The sequence below is a fragment of the Syngnathus typhle genome, linkage group LG14 (assembly GCF_033458585.1).
Source record: "Syngnathus typhle isolate RoL2023-S1 ecotype Sweden linkage group LG14, RoL_Styp_1.0, whole genome shotgun sequence".
Taxonomy (NCBI): domain Eukaryota; kingdom Metazoa; phylum Chordata; class Actinopteri; order Syngnathiformes; family Syngnathidae; genus Syngnathus; species Syngnathus typhle.
In genome coordinates, this window is record NC_083751.1 from 9,991,703 (window position 1) to 10,009,368 (window position 17,666).

Genomic DNA, 17,666 nt, shown 5'->3' on the forward strand with positions numbered 1-17,666 from the left:
GTTTATTTAATTGTTAGGACTGAGAACCGGATTAAAATGCCGTGACCCGGATTCGAACCGGGGTTGCCGCGGCCACAACCAGAGTACTAACCACTATACCAGTGGTTCCCAAAGTGGGCGGTACCGCCCCCCTGGGGGCGGTGGAAAGATCGGGGGGGGCGGTGAGGAAGAAAGGGGCGGTAGGGGGGCGGCAGTCCGAAGTCAGAAGTTTGAACGTTTGTTTGACGATTTGTACACAACACGTGCAATTACTGACCGCGGGGATATACGACTTCTTCTTAGTGAGTTCCAGCCTGATGTTGAGAATCTTATCTCCCTGCACCAAGCACATCCATCCCATTAATATTAAGTGTGAGACAATGAAGGTTACTGGTGGAATGTTTATTTACCATTCTATGTTGCTGAAACAGTTAAAACTGCTAAAAAATAAATTGGTTTACTAAACTGGGTTTTATTTGTGAAATACACATTTGTGTTTAACCTTTCTCTTTTCAAATTGCAGCATACCAAATATCAAGAAAGAGGTGTTTGTTTCCATATGTGTCTGTGTGTGTGTGTGTGGGGGGGGGGGCGCTAGGAATTCAATGGGGAGCCAAGGGGGCGCCAGCCTGCAAAAGTTTGGGAACCATTGCACTATACCAGTGCTTCTCAATTATTTTCTGTTACGCCCCCCCTAGCAAGAAGAAAACTATTCGCGCCCCCCCTCCCCACCGTGACTATCCTAACTTGTCTTGTCAGTCGTAAAATGTTGCACTGTCGCAAACGTGACAGAAGTAACAATGAGAGCGCCACTGCCGCCTGCTGTAGTAGATGCGCAATTACACTTTATTCTCGTACTGCCAAAAAAAAAAGCCTGTTCCCCAGGGTCACACGCGCCCCCCCAGGTATAGCACCGCGCCCCCCAAGGGGGGCCCGCCCCACTATTTGAGAAGCCCTGCACTATACGATCATGGCTTGGTGCTCAAATTCTGGCGAATGTTCTCTCTTTATTTAATTGTTAGGACTGAGAAACGAATTAAAATGCCGTGACCCGGATTCGGACCGGGGTAGCTGCGGCCACAACGCAGAGTACTAACCACTATACGATCACGGCTTGGTGCCCAGTTTCTGGCGAAAGTTCTCTTTATTTAATTGTTAGGACTGAGAACCGGATTAAAATGCCGTGACCCGGATTCGCTGCGGCCACAACGCAGAGCACTAACTATACGATCACGGCTTGGTGCTCAAGTTCTGGCTAATGTTCTCTCTTTATTTAATTGTTAGGACTGAGAAACGAAATAAAATGCCGTGACCCGGATTCGGACCGGGGTTGCTGCGGCCACAACGCAGAGTACTAACCACTATACGATCACGGCTTGGTGCCCAGTTTCTGGCGAAAGTTCTCTTTATTGAATTGTTAGGACTGAGAACCGGATTAAAATGCCGTGACCCGGATTCGCTGCGGCCACAACGCAGAGCACTAACTATACGATCACGGCTTGGTGCTCAAGTTCTGGCTAATGTTCTCTCTTTATTTAATTGTTAGGACTGAGAAACGAAATAAAATGCCGTGACCCGGAGTCGGACCGGGGTTGCTGCGGCCACAACGCAGAGTACTAACCACTATACGATCACGGCTTTCAGTTAAGGAGTTAAAAACAACAAAATAGAATAGGCTACGCAAGTTATAGTGGGCGGGCACTGCCCAGTGACGTCATGTGATGCGGCATCATTTCTCATAAGTGTCATGCTAACGTTACATCATTAGTTTGCACATTATGAGGGGTTTTAATTAGTGGCAAACTGTACGTCATTGTTCTCAAGTACTGTATTAGAAAAGAGAATGTTGGAATTTAGTTTATTCAAGGCAGGTTTGCGAACAAATGCCGCCATTATTAATTTAAATGTCAAGCTGCCAACATGTTTGGGGAGCCGGGGGTTTGCATCAACCGCAGGCTGGGAGTTCGAGCAGACGTTTTTGCGAGGAAAGACGACAGGGATTTGGTGTTCAACACTTTCTCGACGGTTCAAAATATGAAGGAGAGTTTGTTGATGGCCTCAGACAAGGACAGGGAAAGTACACCTGGAGAAGCGGAGAGGTAAGATGGCATTGTGGCAACAAGTGCAACATTTGTTTGTGGAACGTTTTAACCATTGTGGAACATGGTCACCTGCTCTCACCCTTGATCTTGATCACTTAAAAGTGATGCCATGGGAAAACCAAATCCACAATATCTGAGCAAGATTCACCAATGTCTGTGTTGTGTGTAGTTCTACGAAGGCTCTTTCTACAAAGACTACAGGCATGGTGATGGAAAGTACTGTTGGCCAACAGGCAGCAAATTCATCGGCAAATTCTACCTGAACTGGAGAGAGGGATATGGAATACACATTTACCCTGACGGAGCCATATTCAAGGTAAGAGTGACTTGCTAGATGCCACTGGAATGCTACGAAAGTGCTCCTCTCTTTTCCAGGGCTTGTACCACGCTGACCAGAGGTTTGGTCCTGGCGTGCTCAGCGAGTCAAGCGGCTGTCAGGATGTGGGCCTCTGGCACGGAAAGCATCTCATACAGCTGTGTTACTCGGTGCCAGGAAGCTTCAGCCTAAAAGACATACCTGAATATGCGCTCTTTGTGGAACAAGATGCTGCCTCAAGTTCTCAAAGTCAGGTCAGCATTTACAGCACGCTTGAGAACTAACCAAATTATTTCTGTATACTCTGTAAATAAACTTTAATAATTTTGTTGGATTTACACAATGGAGTTAGGAATTGTCCATTTTTTGCTTCTTCACAGACTCCCCAAACGGTTCTCTCTGAAGGAGCTGCCACGACAGATTCGGGGGTGAAGTATTTTGATGTCTTATCTACTAGATTGGATTTTTTATCTCAACTGGATGACTGTAATGCGCTTCATTTTGGAGTTAGCGAGGAGCCAGTATAAAACCAAATATAAATATATATATACAAAGCTAGTTTACTAATTGGAAAATGATCACAATAGCTTAAGTGTTGTGTTTACATGGTTTTTGTTTAGCGTGATCTGTAAATTGACATTCTGGTTTAGGTAGACTCAGATGACGATTTGCTTCTATACGATGACAATACCATTCTCCCCTCTGGCATTGAGAATTATTCCACTGATGTAGACCACCTACCGTTGCCCCCGCATGTCAGAAGAGTCTTTGACCAGGAATATTTTGGCCAGCTGTGGGAACCCGATTCCTGCTCGTACGAGGGCTACAAACGGGACCCGCCCTCCTCTCTGCCTTTACCGGCCCAAATGTTGGCTCACATTCACAAGTACAGGTCGGCCACAACTTAAAAGCTTGTGCAAAATACGCACAGAGCAAAAAGTCTTCAAATATGTGACGTCGGTTTTTTCTCTCCCTCTCAGGAAACAGGCTGAAACTTTGGACTGGGCTGTTTCCAAAGTTCTTTCATACCAAAGGGACAGTTTTGGTCCAAAAGGCTCTTTGGAGGTGGCATCGGAGTTTCTGATCCAGCAGGCTTCCGAAGGAGCGCGAGAGGCCGTTTTACAGGTTTTGCTAGATGGGTTCGTCCACCCCGATGTCGCTGATTCTCAGGGGCACACGGCGTTAATTGCCGCCGCAGTAAGTTGTCCCAGTGTGTCGTCCTTTGCTGCTTTTCCTTTGTTGATCGGTTGTGTGGTTGTGCTGCTCGCTCAGATGAACAGCCAGAATGATGTGATTGACCTTCTGCTGGACATGGGGGCTTGTATTGATAAGCTGAATTTTGAGGGTATGTCGTCTTTGTCCGTGTGTCTTGTGCTCTACTATCCCGTTCAGTGTTTGTACACGCATTCTGCAACTCCAGCCCCAGCACAGGTAAGAGTCGACAACGCAAACCTCCCGGTATCCAAATTTGGTTAATTCAGTATTTTTTTATTTTTTCACAAATCTAAAATAACTAGTCAGGAGTCTGTTTTATAAATTCAGTACACAGTCGACAGTCTTGAAAATGGAAGTTTGCAAGCTTAATGGTTCAACAAACATGCTATTTTTTTGTTCTGTTTCCTGAAAGACAACCCACTCGTAATTTCACGTGGCATTAATGAGTTGCTCAACCGATGAAATCAGACTCCAGAGCATTTTAAAGATGCATTTACATTCTCGATACCTCCACTGTAAAATGTGTTCTTGACTTTCCACAGAATGTCAATGAGGAGCCCGCCAATGAGGAGCCCGCCAATGAGGAGCCCGCCAATGAGGAGTTGACTCCTGCGGACGATCTCGGCGCCACGAACCAGATTCATTTGCCACTTTTGGAGGACTCAGTTCAGGTGATGGTTGCTCTCATACCAGTGAATGTTCAAACCCGAGCGTGGCGGTGCACACAATGAAGATCCCACCTCTGTCGAAAGTTATTCTTGTGTGCTTGCAGCAAGAAATCGAAGCAACCCCACTGCAGTCCTTTTCGTCTTCCTGCTCCATGTACAACTACAACATTCAAGTGTCGGAGAAGCTCCTGCAGGGCGCGGCTGAAGCTCTGAGTCACACCAGCTTTCCTCTGCATTCCGATACCCAGGAGACGGTTCGCAAATTAGCTGCCGAAAAATATATGTAAGTCCCGTACACCCCCCCCAATAACCTTATTGCTAAGTTGTTGTCGGTGCGACCAGGCACCGTTTTCGTTTGTCCACACTGAATCTGCTATTAGATCGGGGCGCGGACCCCAATATTTGCAAAGTCCCCTTGCCTGTCCTCTTTGTGGCCATCATGGCAGGAGACACTGAAACTGTCAGGAGACTTTTGCTGAGTGGAGCTTGCACTAGCATTTCTCTCTCGCTCAAGGTAGCATTGACGTGACTTTGAATGTTTTGCACTCAACTCGAAACTTTCCTCCTGCCAACGTAACGCCCGCATCATTGCAGTGGAAAGGCCTTTATCCTCTGCATGTAGCTGCAGTCTTGCGAGGCCCAGAAAGTCCCAAAATCATTGAACTGCTGCTGCACGCTTTATCCGACCCTGACGCGCGGGCGTCGGACCAGGATGAGAGCTATGAACTGGATAAGGTACGCGGGTTCTGCTCTGGGCGTCGTTCCATTGGCTGGAACCTCGAGTGATTGTTTGACAGGTTTCCATGGCGATGAGAAAATCAGGCAAGATCCACACGCAGCCCGGTCCTGAAGAAGGAGGTCGAACAGCTCTGCACATGATCTGCCAGAGACAAACGGACCACCGGGTGAGGAAATACACCAATGACCATGCAGATGACATCATATGCACTTGGGGATTGTTGTTGTTTTTTTCCCTTGTGGCTCTGATCACTTTGTGTTCTTGTTTTGACTACAGAATGCCAGCAAGGCGGTCTCAGTCCTGCTCTCCCACAGAGCCAGAACCGATCTCCTCTGGAGTGGACACTCGCCTCTTTCTTTGGCCATATCAAGTGGCAATGACATGGTAACTAACAATGTAGAAATTGAAAGGAATGCAATGATGATCAGGCCCCCCCCCCCCTCATTCCCGAGGAAGGCCGTGAAAGTGCTCCTAAAGGAAGGTGCAGATCCCAACATTCCGCTGGGTCACGGAGTGGGCAACGCCCTTTGTGTCGTCAGTAACTTTAGCTACGACTTGGATAGCAAAAGAGTCAAACTGGTAAAGTATTCACTTTGCTTCACATGGATTTTCATCTTCCCCAAGATGGCAAAGTACAAAATAAATTGTGCACTGCAGTTGTTTTTACTCAGTCCTGACTTGGAAAAACCCACAGCGGGAGCCGAGAGATCTGTCATAATCCTTACATGAAAAAAAAAAAGCCCAATTCGATATTTTTCAGTGAGGAAAAATGACCATGCTTCTTTGCTTATATTCGTCATGTACATACTTTGATTTGTTTGTGCGATGCAGTTGGACATGTTAATAAAAGCTGGTGCCGACATGTTGATGCAAATTCCAATCGGTGATTTGAAAGGGACTGCGGTTGACTATGCACACTTCTCTTTCAACCAGGTAAGACAACTTCATTCAAAAGAGTTTAATGAAACTGTAGTGAGGCATTTTGGAGTTGTGGCCTATCTGGTAACTTACTTGACCAAACCTGGGACACACATCTCATTCAAAAACACAGCTCATGGTTACACCTATGCCACCATCTAGGATAAGCGTATTGCTAATACGCCCTTCAGCACGCTCAACACGGAGGAGAGAGAAACATTCCAAGCACGCCGTCACATACTCAGCTTAATGGGAGATCTGCTACGAAACGAGGCTGTCGAGAGAGAGAAAGAACAATTAGAGAGAGAAAAGCATCTTTTACAGAATAGTGAGTGTGTCATTGTTTGTTGCACAATATACATTGTTCTTGACACCCTGGACTTAAAGTGCTATATTCCTTTCAGGTGACGACACAAGTTCTGACAAACAAACTCCAGTAGCAAGGTAGCCCGATAGACTGTTGTTCACTGGTCCCATATGGTGATGATGTCATGATAGGCTTTTCTAACTTTGAATATTTTTCCAGGCAACCATTTCGGTTCTGCTATCATTGTGGCCTATCTGCAGCGGTGACGCTGAATCCTTGTACTCGCTGCCTCAAAGTGCTCTACTGCTCAACGCATTGTAAACTAAAAGCATGGAACAAAGGACACAAGCAAGAGTGTGTCCGGAAGTGTAGGCACGTTCCGGCCACCCAAATATCACATAGTCAGAAAAAGAGCAAGAAAAAAAGTGAGAAAATTTTCAATTTAGGCTGTGGAATCAGAGGGCCACATCGTTCACAACAAAAGTAAAATAGCAAGTACTACGGGGGGAGGAGACCCCTTTCACTTTTGTGCCTACGTTTACATGGACACATTAATTGGATTTAAAAATTTGATTGCAATAAAGTTTAAAGTAGATATGGACGAAGCGCTCTTTTGTTTGTACAGAAGTTGCAACAGCTTGAGTATATTTGGTCTACATTTGGTCAATCTGCGCACGTGAAAATAATTTGTTCCGATCGAAAGTGTCAAGTGTGGAAGTCCGATTCGGATCAATATTTTGAAAATATTGCATTTGATCATGATTTTAATCTGCTGTAATCGTATTAAAGAACTTTTGTCCATGTAAATGTCAAGTCAAGTTTATTTGTATAGCCCTAAATCACAAGCAGTCTCAAAGGGCTTCACATAGACAAAAATTGACAATTATTCTCAAAGCATCCCCTGATCTTAAGCTCCCGAAAGGGCAAGGAAAAACTCAAAAACCCCTGCCAGGGGAAAATGAGAAATGTAGTTTTCTCTAATCCCTGCCGGTGTGTGAATTAGTTTTTGTGTGGCGTTCAAGAAGATATAATTAAAATAATTTTATGAGTATCAGTACACTGTACACAACCCAATTTGATGATGATAAAAATTGTAATGCATGCAAGAATTCGAAGTTTCGAATACAATAATTACACCGTGATTGGTTTGCTTTGTCATAAAAGTAATGCAATGGTGCCGCTCACAGTTGCAGTCAAGCTGTTTGCATAGTTGCTGCGGATTCTTGTGTATTACATCATCCAGATAAGATGAGTCAGCAGCGGGACGGATAACAACACACCAAGCAGGAAGCACCATATGACTAACAAGCAGCTCATTTTTGACGTGCGGGATGGACCTGGAGGAGCAAGAAAATGAACTGCTGGCTCTGCAAAGCATCTTCAGCTCAGAGGAGTTTACTCGACATGACTCCAAGGCTTTAGGAGAACTTCGAGTGTCAGTGGAGCTGCCCTCGGGATATGTGGTGGCACTCGCACAAGGTAAATGACTGAAACCTTGCTCAAGACATAACATTTTTGAATCAACCAACCAATCAATCACTTTATTTATCCCGAATAACAATTAGAAGCAACGACTGACAGTTACAGTCCCAAATAAAATAACATGAAACATTAAATTCACACAATAATCCAACAGGAATTACTGAAGGGATACATGTGAATAATCTGCTGTAGAAAAAAGGCAGTTTTTAAAGTAAAAACTGTCCAAAATATGATTTTATAGATTTTTTTTATGTGAGAAGAATTAAGTTCACCTGTAAAGGTCATAGTGCTTTTCAAAGAATCACTTTTCTGTGATTGTATTATGAAAAATAATGTTTCCATTCCAGCCCAAGTTTTCCCCTATTCCTATTTGCTTTTCCAAAGGTAACTCAGTGAAGCAGTACAAGGTCTCATTCCTTCCACCACTGGTTCTGACCTTTGGACTTACTGAGGATTACCCCTCCTGCTCTCCTCCTTCCTTCACTCTCAGTTGCAAGTGGCTCACACATGAGCAGGTAATATGAGCACCACACGCAATCATGGCGCTTGGATGACATAATGGATGACGTGTGCCATTTCCTCCAGCTTGCAGCTCTGGGAGCTCACCTCACCGACCTCTACCGAGCCACCGCAGGGAATGTGGTGCTCTTCTCCTGGGTGCAGTTCCTGAGAGAAGATACGCTCACGTTCCTGAATGTCAGTTCTGTGCTGGACCTGCCCAACGAGCACAGCGCCCCGTACAAGAGCAAAGGCTCGAGAGATGTTGCGCTCCCGGAACACAAAAGAAATGAAACCACCTTTCCTTCGGGATACGAAAATGTTCACCTTTCGGGTTGTCTTGCTGACGATAGGACGGACGGTTGCGACGAAGACTCTCGGGGGGCCGCAGATTCCAGCATGGCGGACCAAAGTCATTCAATCTCTCACCTTGTCACATGCGGTGATGTTGAAACACCTGTAAAAGTTGCCGGGGACACTTTGGCGGCGTTCTCCACTCTTGCATTTAGTCCAGCGCAAATCCTCCTGTCTGAGATTTTGATCCACGATGCAGCCCAGGCACAGAAAGTTTTTGCACGCACAGTTCATGACTGCGCCGTGTGTTTCGTGAGCTACCTGGGTTGCGAATGCATAAAGATCGAGGAGTGCGGTCACGTCTTCTGCCGGGCCTGTCTTGCCCAGTTCTGCAGGTTGCAGATAACTGAGGGAAATGTACTCGGGGTCACCTGCGCTGAGGCGGGCTGCACGGCCTCGCCCACACCGGCGCAAGTAAAACGTCAACGACGCCTTCCCGGCAGATGTTTCCCGCCATCTTTGATTCAATTGTGTTTCCATCTGAAAGGTGGCGAGTCTGGTAGGAGAGGAACAGTTCAGACGCTACGACCGACTTCTTTTGCAATCCAGCCTGGACCGCATGGCAGGTGCGACTTTGGGGTGCTTACCTACAAAGTGGATGACCCCGAAAGAAACCAATTGTGCTATATGTCACGCGTCTGACCGCATCCTTTCAGATGTGACGTACTGCCCACGGCCCTACTGTGCATCACCCATCATTGTGGAGAAGGACAGCTCTGCAGCGCTCTGCTCCGTTTGCGCCTTCGCCTTCTGCGTCAGCTGCAAGAAGACCTACCACGGAACTCAAGGCTGCAATCCAGCCGGGTTGCCCAGGAGACTGCAAAGCAAAGACACAGAGGAAGGCGGTGCAACCTTGCCACACTCACTCGGTAGCTTTTATGTGCTTGCTGGCTACTTTATTTGTTTTACATAAGCTAAAGCTAGGAGGTATTTCAAAATTCTAGGAATAAACATAACGTAATTTGCATTTTGCTGTGTGCGTTTCAGAGGGTATGAAGTTCCTGTGGGATGACTACGTCAGTGGAAGTGAGCAGAGGCGCCGTCTGCTGGTGAGCAGGTACGGTCGCAAGGTTCTTTTCCTCAATCTGGAGTCATCACTGAGTGAGGGATGGATTCATCTCAACACCAAAAACTGTCCGTCCTGCTTCAGCAAGATAGAGGTACGTTGACTTCACTTGATAGTTAAAAAGAAATATTGAAAGCATATTTTTGTCCAATGTGTTTGTGTCGTAGAAAGACGCCGGGTGCAACGTAATGACATGCTCACGGTGTTGTCGAAGGTTCTGCTGGATCTGCCTGGCCATGCTTCCATTCACCAGTATACGGCAACACTTTGAGAATGGCGCATGTTCCCAATACTAATGAAAAGGCGCATGTTCCCAATACTAATGATAAACGATGACCAGCACTTTTGCTGGAGCTGAGCTCAATACATTTAGACTACTCCAATTTTATGCCAATACTAGTCTACACTGTGGCTACAGAAATACATTCACAAAATGCTTGTTTTTTTAAACAAAATTTAAACTTTGACCATTGCACGCTGGAAGTGAATTTATCATAAGACACTCTAATAAACATTTCAAGTTGGTTATTAATATAATCATGTTTATTCTTCAGTAAGAACATACTGTCTTCAGTCATCAGGGGAAAATAATTAATAATATTGAGTGGCATGTTTCATTTCTGAGCAACAGTATTATGACAATTGTAATGCCCGCGTCAGCACAGCGTTGAAAATAACATCAGCGTAGGCAACCGAATACCAAAAATGATCTCATCTTATTAATGCAACAAATAAGCCCCAAAATGTTTGTCTGCAATGTGTAACCCAAAAGAAAACAAATCTCCTGTGCCGATTGGTCACCAAGCTTACTGATTCTGAGTGCACAAAGAAATTCTTCTCAATAAAATCAGTGCAACCACACTTCAGAAGGGACCAGTGCCCTTGCTACTCTCAATTGTAGTGAGACATCAGAATTATGATTCATTTATTATATTAAAAACAAATCATGTTACTAATTGAAAACAATTTACAATTTCTTGTCATTGGGCCATAAAATCATTGCAGTTGTACTCTATCAATCTGTTACAAATTTTGAAAAAGGTTGGTGACTCCCGAATGACACTTTCAGGCTCATGCAAAGTAAGTAGGAGTCGTAAAACATGGAGAAAAAAAATCTTCTGTGCCCTAATGTTTTTTGAGCCACTCCATGCGGTGTCCTTGATATATAAAATGCTCCCGACAGTTGCACTCCGATCCGACTCACATGCTGCAGTCTCAAAAGACGGCAACACTTTGGCCATACTCGATTGCCAATATTGTCCCTCTTACGACAAATCGAGTGTGTATTCATGCTCTGTATGATGAAACAGTTCTGCTAAGTTACACTCAGAGATGGCGGCTATCGTGTCTGCCGGCCAATATTTACATGGGGTGATGAAAACCGATGATGGATGAGGCAGCTTGGATGTTTGCTTGGCATGAATCCTCTGAATGGCCTTGAGCAAGACGCCAAAGACTCATGGCACGAGCGCTTGTGATCACTGCTGATGGGGAGGGCATGCTATCAAGAGCTTTACAGAAAACCTTGAAAAGAAAAGTAAAAATAAATGACTGCCTAAAGCAGAAAAAAAAGGCACCCAAAAAAAAAAACATTCCCTTGGCAATTTTACCTGGTGGATTTATGTACAGTATTTTCAATGGAAATGTATTTACTGCAATGATTTGAAACCTAAGACTGCTCGGAATACAAGGATATAACTTTATCTTTGGTGCAATATATTAAGCATAATAATACTTTTCATAGTGTTTTGCCTCTTCTGATATATCATGCCAAATATTTTCCCATAGACAAAAAAATTGTGACTAATGTTGGTTTTGACTGTAGTTTCTAAAGTAGTTGTTGCACAATAGATTCCTGACAATTGTAGATTTGAAATAGTTACAGTAGTACGAGTAGACATAAATGTTAACCCAATATCAAAGACATGTACACTACAAGTAACCTTTATAAATACGCCTGTAATATAATTGTATATGATTTTCGTAGAGAAAGCAACCAGGCAAGAATATCGAAACTCGTCAGTAATCTCAACGACATTGCCAGGATGGTTGGCCAAAGCTTCTTTGTAAGAATTCACTTTCCCTACAACTGAAGGCACAAACAAGGCCAGCCGGGTGAAGCCTTAAGCCTGATCCAAAGGACCACTTGAGGTCCGCAAAGGCCACCAGATTCATGTTACACATCACGCTTGTTGTTCCTGACACGTCATCTTGGTTGTGCTTTGGAATTGATCCCGTTCATAGGACCAGCGCCATTGTTTTTGTTCTTCCAATTGATCCAACCAATTGTGTTACATCACGTTACGTTACATTGGATCCTGAGTTGGACAGAAAAAAAAAGAAACCAGAGAAGCTATAATTTCACAACAACAGAGTTGCAACATGTTGACACAAACGCCTCCATAAAATGCCCGCAACAAATATTTTCGTTTGACCGCTTGGGTCTCACGCTGTTCCCACGATCCTTAGCTGTATCCCAAGTTCTCCATCTCGTTGCGGTACCTCAGCTCCGACACTTTGGCTTTGTGTTGCTTGCTTTCCAGATGCTGTCGGAAGTCCGTTTCTTGTTCGGCTCCGCAGTTGCACATGGAGCAGTAGAACTGTCCGCTGGGGGTCACACACATGGCTAAATCCCTGGGGATCCGCTGCCTCGGTCTGGGGTTGTAGTACGGCCCTGCAGACAAACAACAGCCAATCTCTGGAGGTTGGAAAAAATGTTGCTACCCCGCTGGTAAAATAGGAAAGGGCGAGCTTTTACCTTGCATGGAGGTAGGAAGCTGTGGGCTCCGGCGATTTTTTACCAATCGGTACTCATTGCCGTCTTTCCTGTTCCTTCTCGGGCTTACATCACGACTGCAGTCCCTGAAATAGAAGGTCCCGAGTGTCAAGCTTTCACGTGACGAACTGTATTTTCGGACACAAAAAAATGCTTCATCAATTTGCAGACCATGTTTTCATAGTGCACGTTTTAGTCAAGCGAGTGAAAGTGTGAAGCTTACATGTTAGTGGTGTTGTGCTGAGCCTCGGCCAGCCGAAGTTTCTTTGCATGGTTCTTGCCCTGGTAGTGAGCCTGTGCCACCAACTGAGAGCTGAAGGAGGCATCGCACAGCTTACAGTAGTCATTCTCCGTGGCCAAAATTACCCGGCTGGGCCCCTTAGACAGCGCCTGCAGACACACGACAAAGCAGTGCAGTCTTTGGCTTTGCACATCCAAACGAAAGAAAATTGACCCGTGTCAGCGGATTGTCTACTTGAGCAACAGATTTGGTGGGTTGGCGCCTCACCTGCCTTGTGGCATCGCTGTCATTGGACCCCGAGATGAGGTTCGTCTGCCCGGCTACCTCAAGGACTTCGGGGATCCTGATGGCTGGCGGCTGCTGACTACCAGCCAAGAAATTCCGCATTTTCTTACTGTGGTTCTTCCCCTGGAGGGACAAAGTGGCAGAGAGTTGTACGCTGAACTGCACATTGCTGTGCGTTTTGCGACTGCTAACCTGGTAGTGAGCCTGTGCCTGCTGAGCTGAGTTGACAGTAACATTACAGAGTTTACAGTACAATGGTTTACAAAGTTCTTCCAGAACAAGCGTATCCTCCTGCTCCTCCCGGCCCAGAAGTGAGGCCTCTTCCCGGGGTTGCTCGCTGGCTGGGGGTCCCGGACCTGGAAGAAGACCCGACACCGGCGATGAGATCAGGGGAGGCCCGGGTCTTAGGGGCAGTTGGGAGAGTTCCTGGTTCGGGATAAGCGGAGAGGGCAAGGGACCGGGGGGCGGGGGGAATCTGTTGGCTCCGGCAGGCACAGGGGGAACCATCGCATGTGCATGGTTCAAAAGAGGAGGCCTGAGTGGTTGCGTGAGCTCTAAGGAAGGAGGCACCATAGCTTGGGAGTGGTCCAGAGATGGTAGTCCTAAGGTGTGTGTCAAGGAAGGAGGCCCCAGTGGCGGCGGCGGGCCTAAACGATGCACTGGCGCAATGGGAAGAGGCCTCAAGGTGTGAGTGGCAGTCATTGGAGGCGGCACCAGAGTCTGGGCGCCCACTATGTTGGGCGGTCCGATCGCCGTGGTGGGGACAACCGGCGCAGCGACGAAAGGCGGCGGAGGTCCCAGCTGATGCGCAAAAGGCTGCTGGGCATGGCTGAAGAGACTCAGAGCAGGCTTCAACATGGCCTCTGGTCCTGAGCACAGGAAGATGTGCCACCGTGCAAGTTAGTCAACAATCATGAAGATCAACATGTTTACTTTAAACCGGCGTTGCTTTACAATGTCATCTTATTCATGCAGTGATTCATTATGATGGCTCACGTTTGGCGGAAGAAATCACTCCGACCGACACCCATGAGGCAGCATCAGCATTTAACCCAGCTGTGAGGGAACGGGCCTGACCGTCACACCAGCAAGCCGATGAGGTCTTGCATCCACTCTTGAGTGGCTACAGTGTCTTCCTCGTTTACAGATGCGCAACTCAGACGTCTAATTTTAGACCGACATCTGCAAGCCGCATTCCCAAAAGTCACTTGACACTGGTGTGCCTATTGCATAACATAAACAAACACATTTTCATTTCTCTCAGAAAGAACTTAATGTTATCACAAACGTTTAAGAATTTAGTCTCGGATTAGGTATAAATGGCTGCTTGAAATAATCTGGTGATTTTTACAAAGTAACCGGCATAAAACAGCCATATGACAATAATCGAAAGCCTGGCGAGAAATAAGAAACGACGAAAGCCCGGAGGACAGAAAGGCTTCACACTTGAATGAGGATCGGAAAGATTACGATGAGCCGGCAGCAATGCGGCCAAGCGTACGACGATGCAGACGTTAAAGTCCTCCAGCGTACGCAAAAAGTGGCGTTCAAAATCAGCTGTTTAAGTGACAGATTGCGCACGTCGCACGCTCGGCAATCATCTCGCAGCTGTGTCATAGCTTTCCATCTGGAATTCTACTGGTTGCCTGACGGTAGCATTTCATGGGCCCAAAATAACACACTGGCGCTCACCTGCCACGCGTGACCTCAGGAGAAAACTATCGTTGAGGTGACGCCGACATCGTCCTGTCAACTGATTTGGATTTGAAATTATTCGAAGAAGTCAAATATATATATATATGAGTAATTTGAGTTACTGTCGATGTTATTTTAGTTGTGTTTGTGGTTGAAATGTATGACCCACTGAGGGCTTAACTTCTAAAGGGATATTATTTCATCCATCTTGAAATATGAGTACATAGTGATTGACATGCCGGCGCATGGAAACAAGCAGACCTACTTGTAAAGATTCATGCCAGTGATTTGCCGATCCAAAATTTGGGAATTGTGATGACATTAATTCAGAATTTGTTTGCCATTCTTTTAGGTTAATGACAGCATGTCAACTAGAATCTGCACTTTATTTGAACGACTAACTACGTGTTTTGGATTCATTTGACTCAAGTAAGGCGTATCTTCCTCTTGGCTGACTGCAGAACTCAGTTTTATTTGTCTTTCTGACACTAAATATGCACAGACTTTTATACTTTCCTTTGACCACTTTTGAGGGAGTAAAAATAGCATTAATGAACTGAGCTATGTCAAACTTGATTATTCGCAACGTCGTTCAAAGGAACACTTTGTTGCCACTGTATTCCGAAGTCGCAGTTCTTGCCGGATTCTTTTTTTCCAGGTTGAAATCATGACACTGTAACCTCTTCTTTTCTTGGAGAACGGCAATCTCATGGGATCCAGCAGGAATCTCTAAATAGGCCAAGTTCTCTTGTGTTTTTTTTCCCTTCACCCGTTGTATCACATCAATTATGGAGCAATGAGAAGCACATGCCTCCTGCACTTCTTCCGTCCGCTTCACTGGACAATGAGAAGAGTGCACAATCAATACATGTTCACAATGCTTACTGTACCAAATGATGCTATGCAACCACAACTACTATTTTGATCATAAAAAGCCACCAACGGTTTATTTGTACTGAATGTTCACCTCGAGAATGCAGAGTGTTCAGCCAGATAACGTTCTGCATTCTCGATTAGCCCTTCCCTATGAAACGTTTGAACATTTTGCTGCTGATGAAACTTACCGTATTTTGCGCCCTATTAGGCGCACCGGGGTATAAGGCGCACCTTCAATGAACGGCCCATTTGAAAACTTTGTCCATATATAAGGCGCACCGGACTATAAGGCGCATAAACTAGAAGCTTTACTGCAACAAACTGAGGTTGACTAGGGTTGCGGTATGCACCCACTAGCCAATAACCAACGAGCCCTCTGTAAACAATCGCGTTTCTCAAACGATCTCCTATAAAATTTTTGGAACTGACTAAAGTTCGATCCAACGCATTGGTACTACTTACCTATGTTTCCCTTCCATATCGATCCGTAGATTTACTCGAAACATGAACAGAGCAGCCTATTTTGACATGAAATAGCCTCGCGCGTATAGCAGCTATCGTTATAGCATTAGCCATCCGCAATTTCCTATGAGCCTCAGCTCGCTATCTCCCATGAGCCTCAGCAAAGTGTGAACAATTGCGTTTCTCAAACGAGCTCCTATAAAATGATCAGAACTGACTAAAGTTCGATCTAACGCATTGATACTACTTACCTATGTTTCCCTTCCATATCGATCCGTAGATTTTCTCGAAACATTAACGGAGCAGCCTATTTTGAAATGAAATAGCCTCGCGGGTACAACAGCTATTCGGTGACGCCCCCTGACTACAGTTACCGTAATGTTGGGAAGCGATGCGACCTTGTAATTTACTAGTCGTACTAAAACGTACTAAAACATTTTGGCAGAGCACTGTGTACAACCAGTATGGATCAACAAATTCATCACTTGATCCATATATAAGGCGCACCGGCCTATAAGGCGCACTGTTGACTTTTGATAAAATGTTAGGTTTTTAGGTGCGCCTTATAGGGCGGAAAATACGGTATATATATCCAAGTCCTGATTGTAAGGATGCTGACAGATGAGCATTGGCACAATTTAGGTGGACCGGCGCAACTCCATTAATGCAACTATTAAGCGTCTAATCAGATTGCTCTGAGCTGATGCTGCTGCACTCTCAAGCCCTAGGGGGCACATTTGAATGACGTCAGGGAATTGCTGTGATGTGATGACCAGTGTTCTTGTCAGCCACATAGCATCTCACCGGCTCTCAGCCTTCACATGTAATTTATGCAGAGATTGTGTCCTGGATCGTTTTGCTGCAGCATAACCAAATGGGGGGAAAGCGCAGCATTAGCGGCAACTGCGGGGGTGTCATGCATGCACACCTTGTACTGACTGCAGTACATGTCATGCTCGTGTAAAAATTGCGCACAATAAACGCAGCCCTCGAGAGTGACGTCACGAATCAAATACGTAACTATATTTGTGTTCAATTACAGAGGGGCCACAGATATGAATCCTTGCGGTCTTCCGGGGTTTTCAAAACAATCTGTATCACAAGACGGGTCAGGTGCTTGATGCACTCCTCTTGATATATAGCACACGCGCAGAATGTCCATCTTTCTATGATCAATTCCTCTAATGCCTCTCATTTCATTCTCCCTGTACCGTGACGCATAAAAACCCGCTGTCATACACCGGGGGTCCTGCATGGTAAGCCTTTCTCCTTACCTGGCAAACGGGACAGATAATGGCTGCTGCCGCTGTAGCTGACAGCGGGCGAGGTGTAATTCCTGCAATAATGTGCACTCTGGTAATACGCCGCATCCCCGTTTCTCAGCTGCAGCGCCATCACTGCAGACGCATCATCCCTCTGCCTACTTCTCCCCCAAAAGCCGGCTGAGCACTGGGCAGCGTGACAGCGCCTCGCACTTGCTCAGGAACTACGGTGTCCACGGCAGGGGGAGACAAACTGAGGGAACACTTTTGGCAATAGGAGAGGAATACTATTAATAAGGAAACACGTTTTTAACAATTGCGCATATAGTATGGCTCAAATTCTATAACGAACGCATCAGGGTACAAAATAGACCGACCGGCGGTGCCGATGTTTACCAAGCACCCCCCTCTTAATGGTATAATCC

General features: G+C 45.7%; 3 protein-coding genes across 3 annotated transcripts; 2 read left to right on the top strand and 1 right to left on the bottom strand.

Annotated features, from left to right (window-relative positions):
• Positions 1-1,747: 1,747 nt before the first annotated feature.
• Positions 1,748-7,030, top strand: LOC133167131 (ankyrin repeat and MYND domain-containing protein 1-like). Its single transcript, XM_061297696.1, is given in 17 exon segments — positions 1,748-2,078; positions 2,251-2,397; positions 2,457-2,651; positions 2,778-2,825; positions 3,048-3,289; positions 3,378-3,828; positions 4,182-4,283; positions 4,385-4,563; positions 4,623-4,794; positions 4,875-5,049; positions 5,052-5,185; positions 5,296-5,403; positions 5,476-5,598; positions 5,851-5,952; positions 6,100-6,265; positions 6,342-6,381; positions 6,464-7,030. Coding segments are annotated over 17 exon segments (2,847 nt in total). The 5' UTR covers positions 1,748-1,883; the 3' UTR covers positions 6,732-7,030.
• A 467-nt stretch (positions 7,031-7,497) lies between these two features.
• Positions 7,498-10,181, top strand: LOC133167423 (E3 ubiquitin-protein ligase RNF14-like). The gene is made up of 7 exons (XM_061298224.1): positions 7,498-7,723; positions 8,111-8,241; positions 8,312-8,992; positions 9,066-9,144; positions 9,235-9,447; positions 9,566-9,738; positions 9,812-10,181. Exons 1-7 carry the CDS (start codon positions 7,576-7,578, stop codon positions 9,938-9,940), a joined length of 1,554 nt encoding a protein of 517 aa, XP_061154208.1. The 5' UTR covers positions 7,498-7,575; the 3' UTR covers positions 9,941-10,181.
• A 376-nt stretch (positions 10,182-10,557) lies between these two features.
• Positions 10,558-17,416, bottom strand: zmat3 (zinc finger, matrin-type 3). The gene is made up of 6 exons (XM_061298225.1): positions 17,254-17,416; positions 13,139-13,815; positions 12,929-13,069; positions 12,644-12,810; positions 12,403-12,506; positions 10,558-12,318 (listed from the first exon to the last, which is right to left on the bottom strand). The coding sequence occupies exons 1-6, from the start codon at positions 17,372-17,374 to the stop codon at positions 12,110-12,112; spliced, it is 1,419 nt and encodes a 472-aa protein (XP_061154209.1). The 5' UTR covers positions 17,375-17,416; the 3' UTR covers positions 10,558-12,109.
• Positions 17,417-17,666: the final 250 nt, after the last annotated feature.

Excerpts from the sequence above, each read along its gene's own strand:
- LOC133167423 (XM_061298224.1), top strand. The coding sequence starts at position 7,576 with ATGGACCTGGAGGAGCAAGAAAATGAACTGCTGGCTCTGCAAAGCATC. Across the intron at positions 8,993-9,065 it reads CCTCGCCCACACCGGCGCAA|GTGGCGAGTCTGGTAGGAGA; the intron begins GTAAAACGTCAA and ends TCCATCTGAAAG. Across the intron at positions 9,739-9,811 it reads CCTGCTTCAGCAAGATAGAG|AAAGACGCCGGGTGCAACGT; the intron begins GTACGTTGACTT and ends TTTGTGTCGTAG.
- zmat3 (XM_061298225.1), bottom strand. The coding sequence starts at position 17,374 with ATGGCGCTGCAGCTGAGAAACGGGGATGCGGCGTATTACCAGAGTGCA. Across the intron at positions 13,816-17,253 it reads TTATCTGTCCCGTTTGCCAG|GACCAGAGGCCATGTTGAAG; the intron begins GTAAGGAGAAAG and ends TCCTGTGCTCAG. Across the intron at positions 12,507-12,643 it reads CAGCACAACACCACTAACAT|GGACTGCAGTCGTGATGTAA; the intron begins GTAAGCTTCACA and ends CTTCTATTTCAG.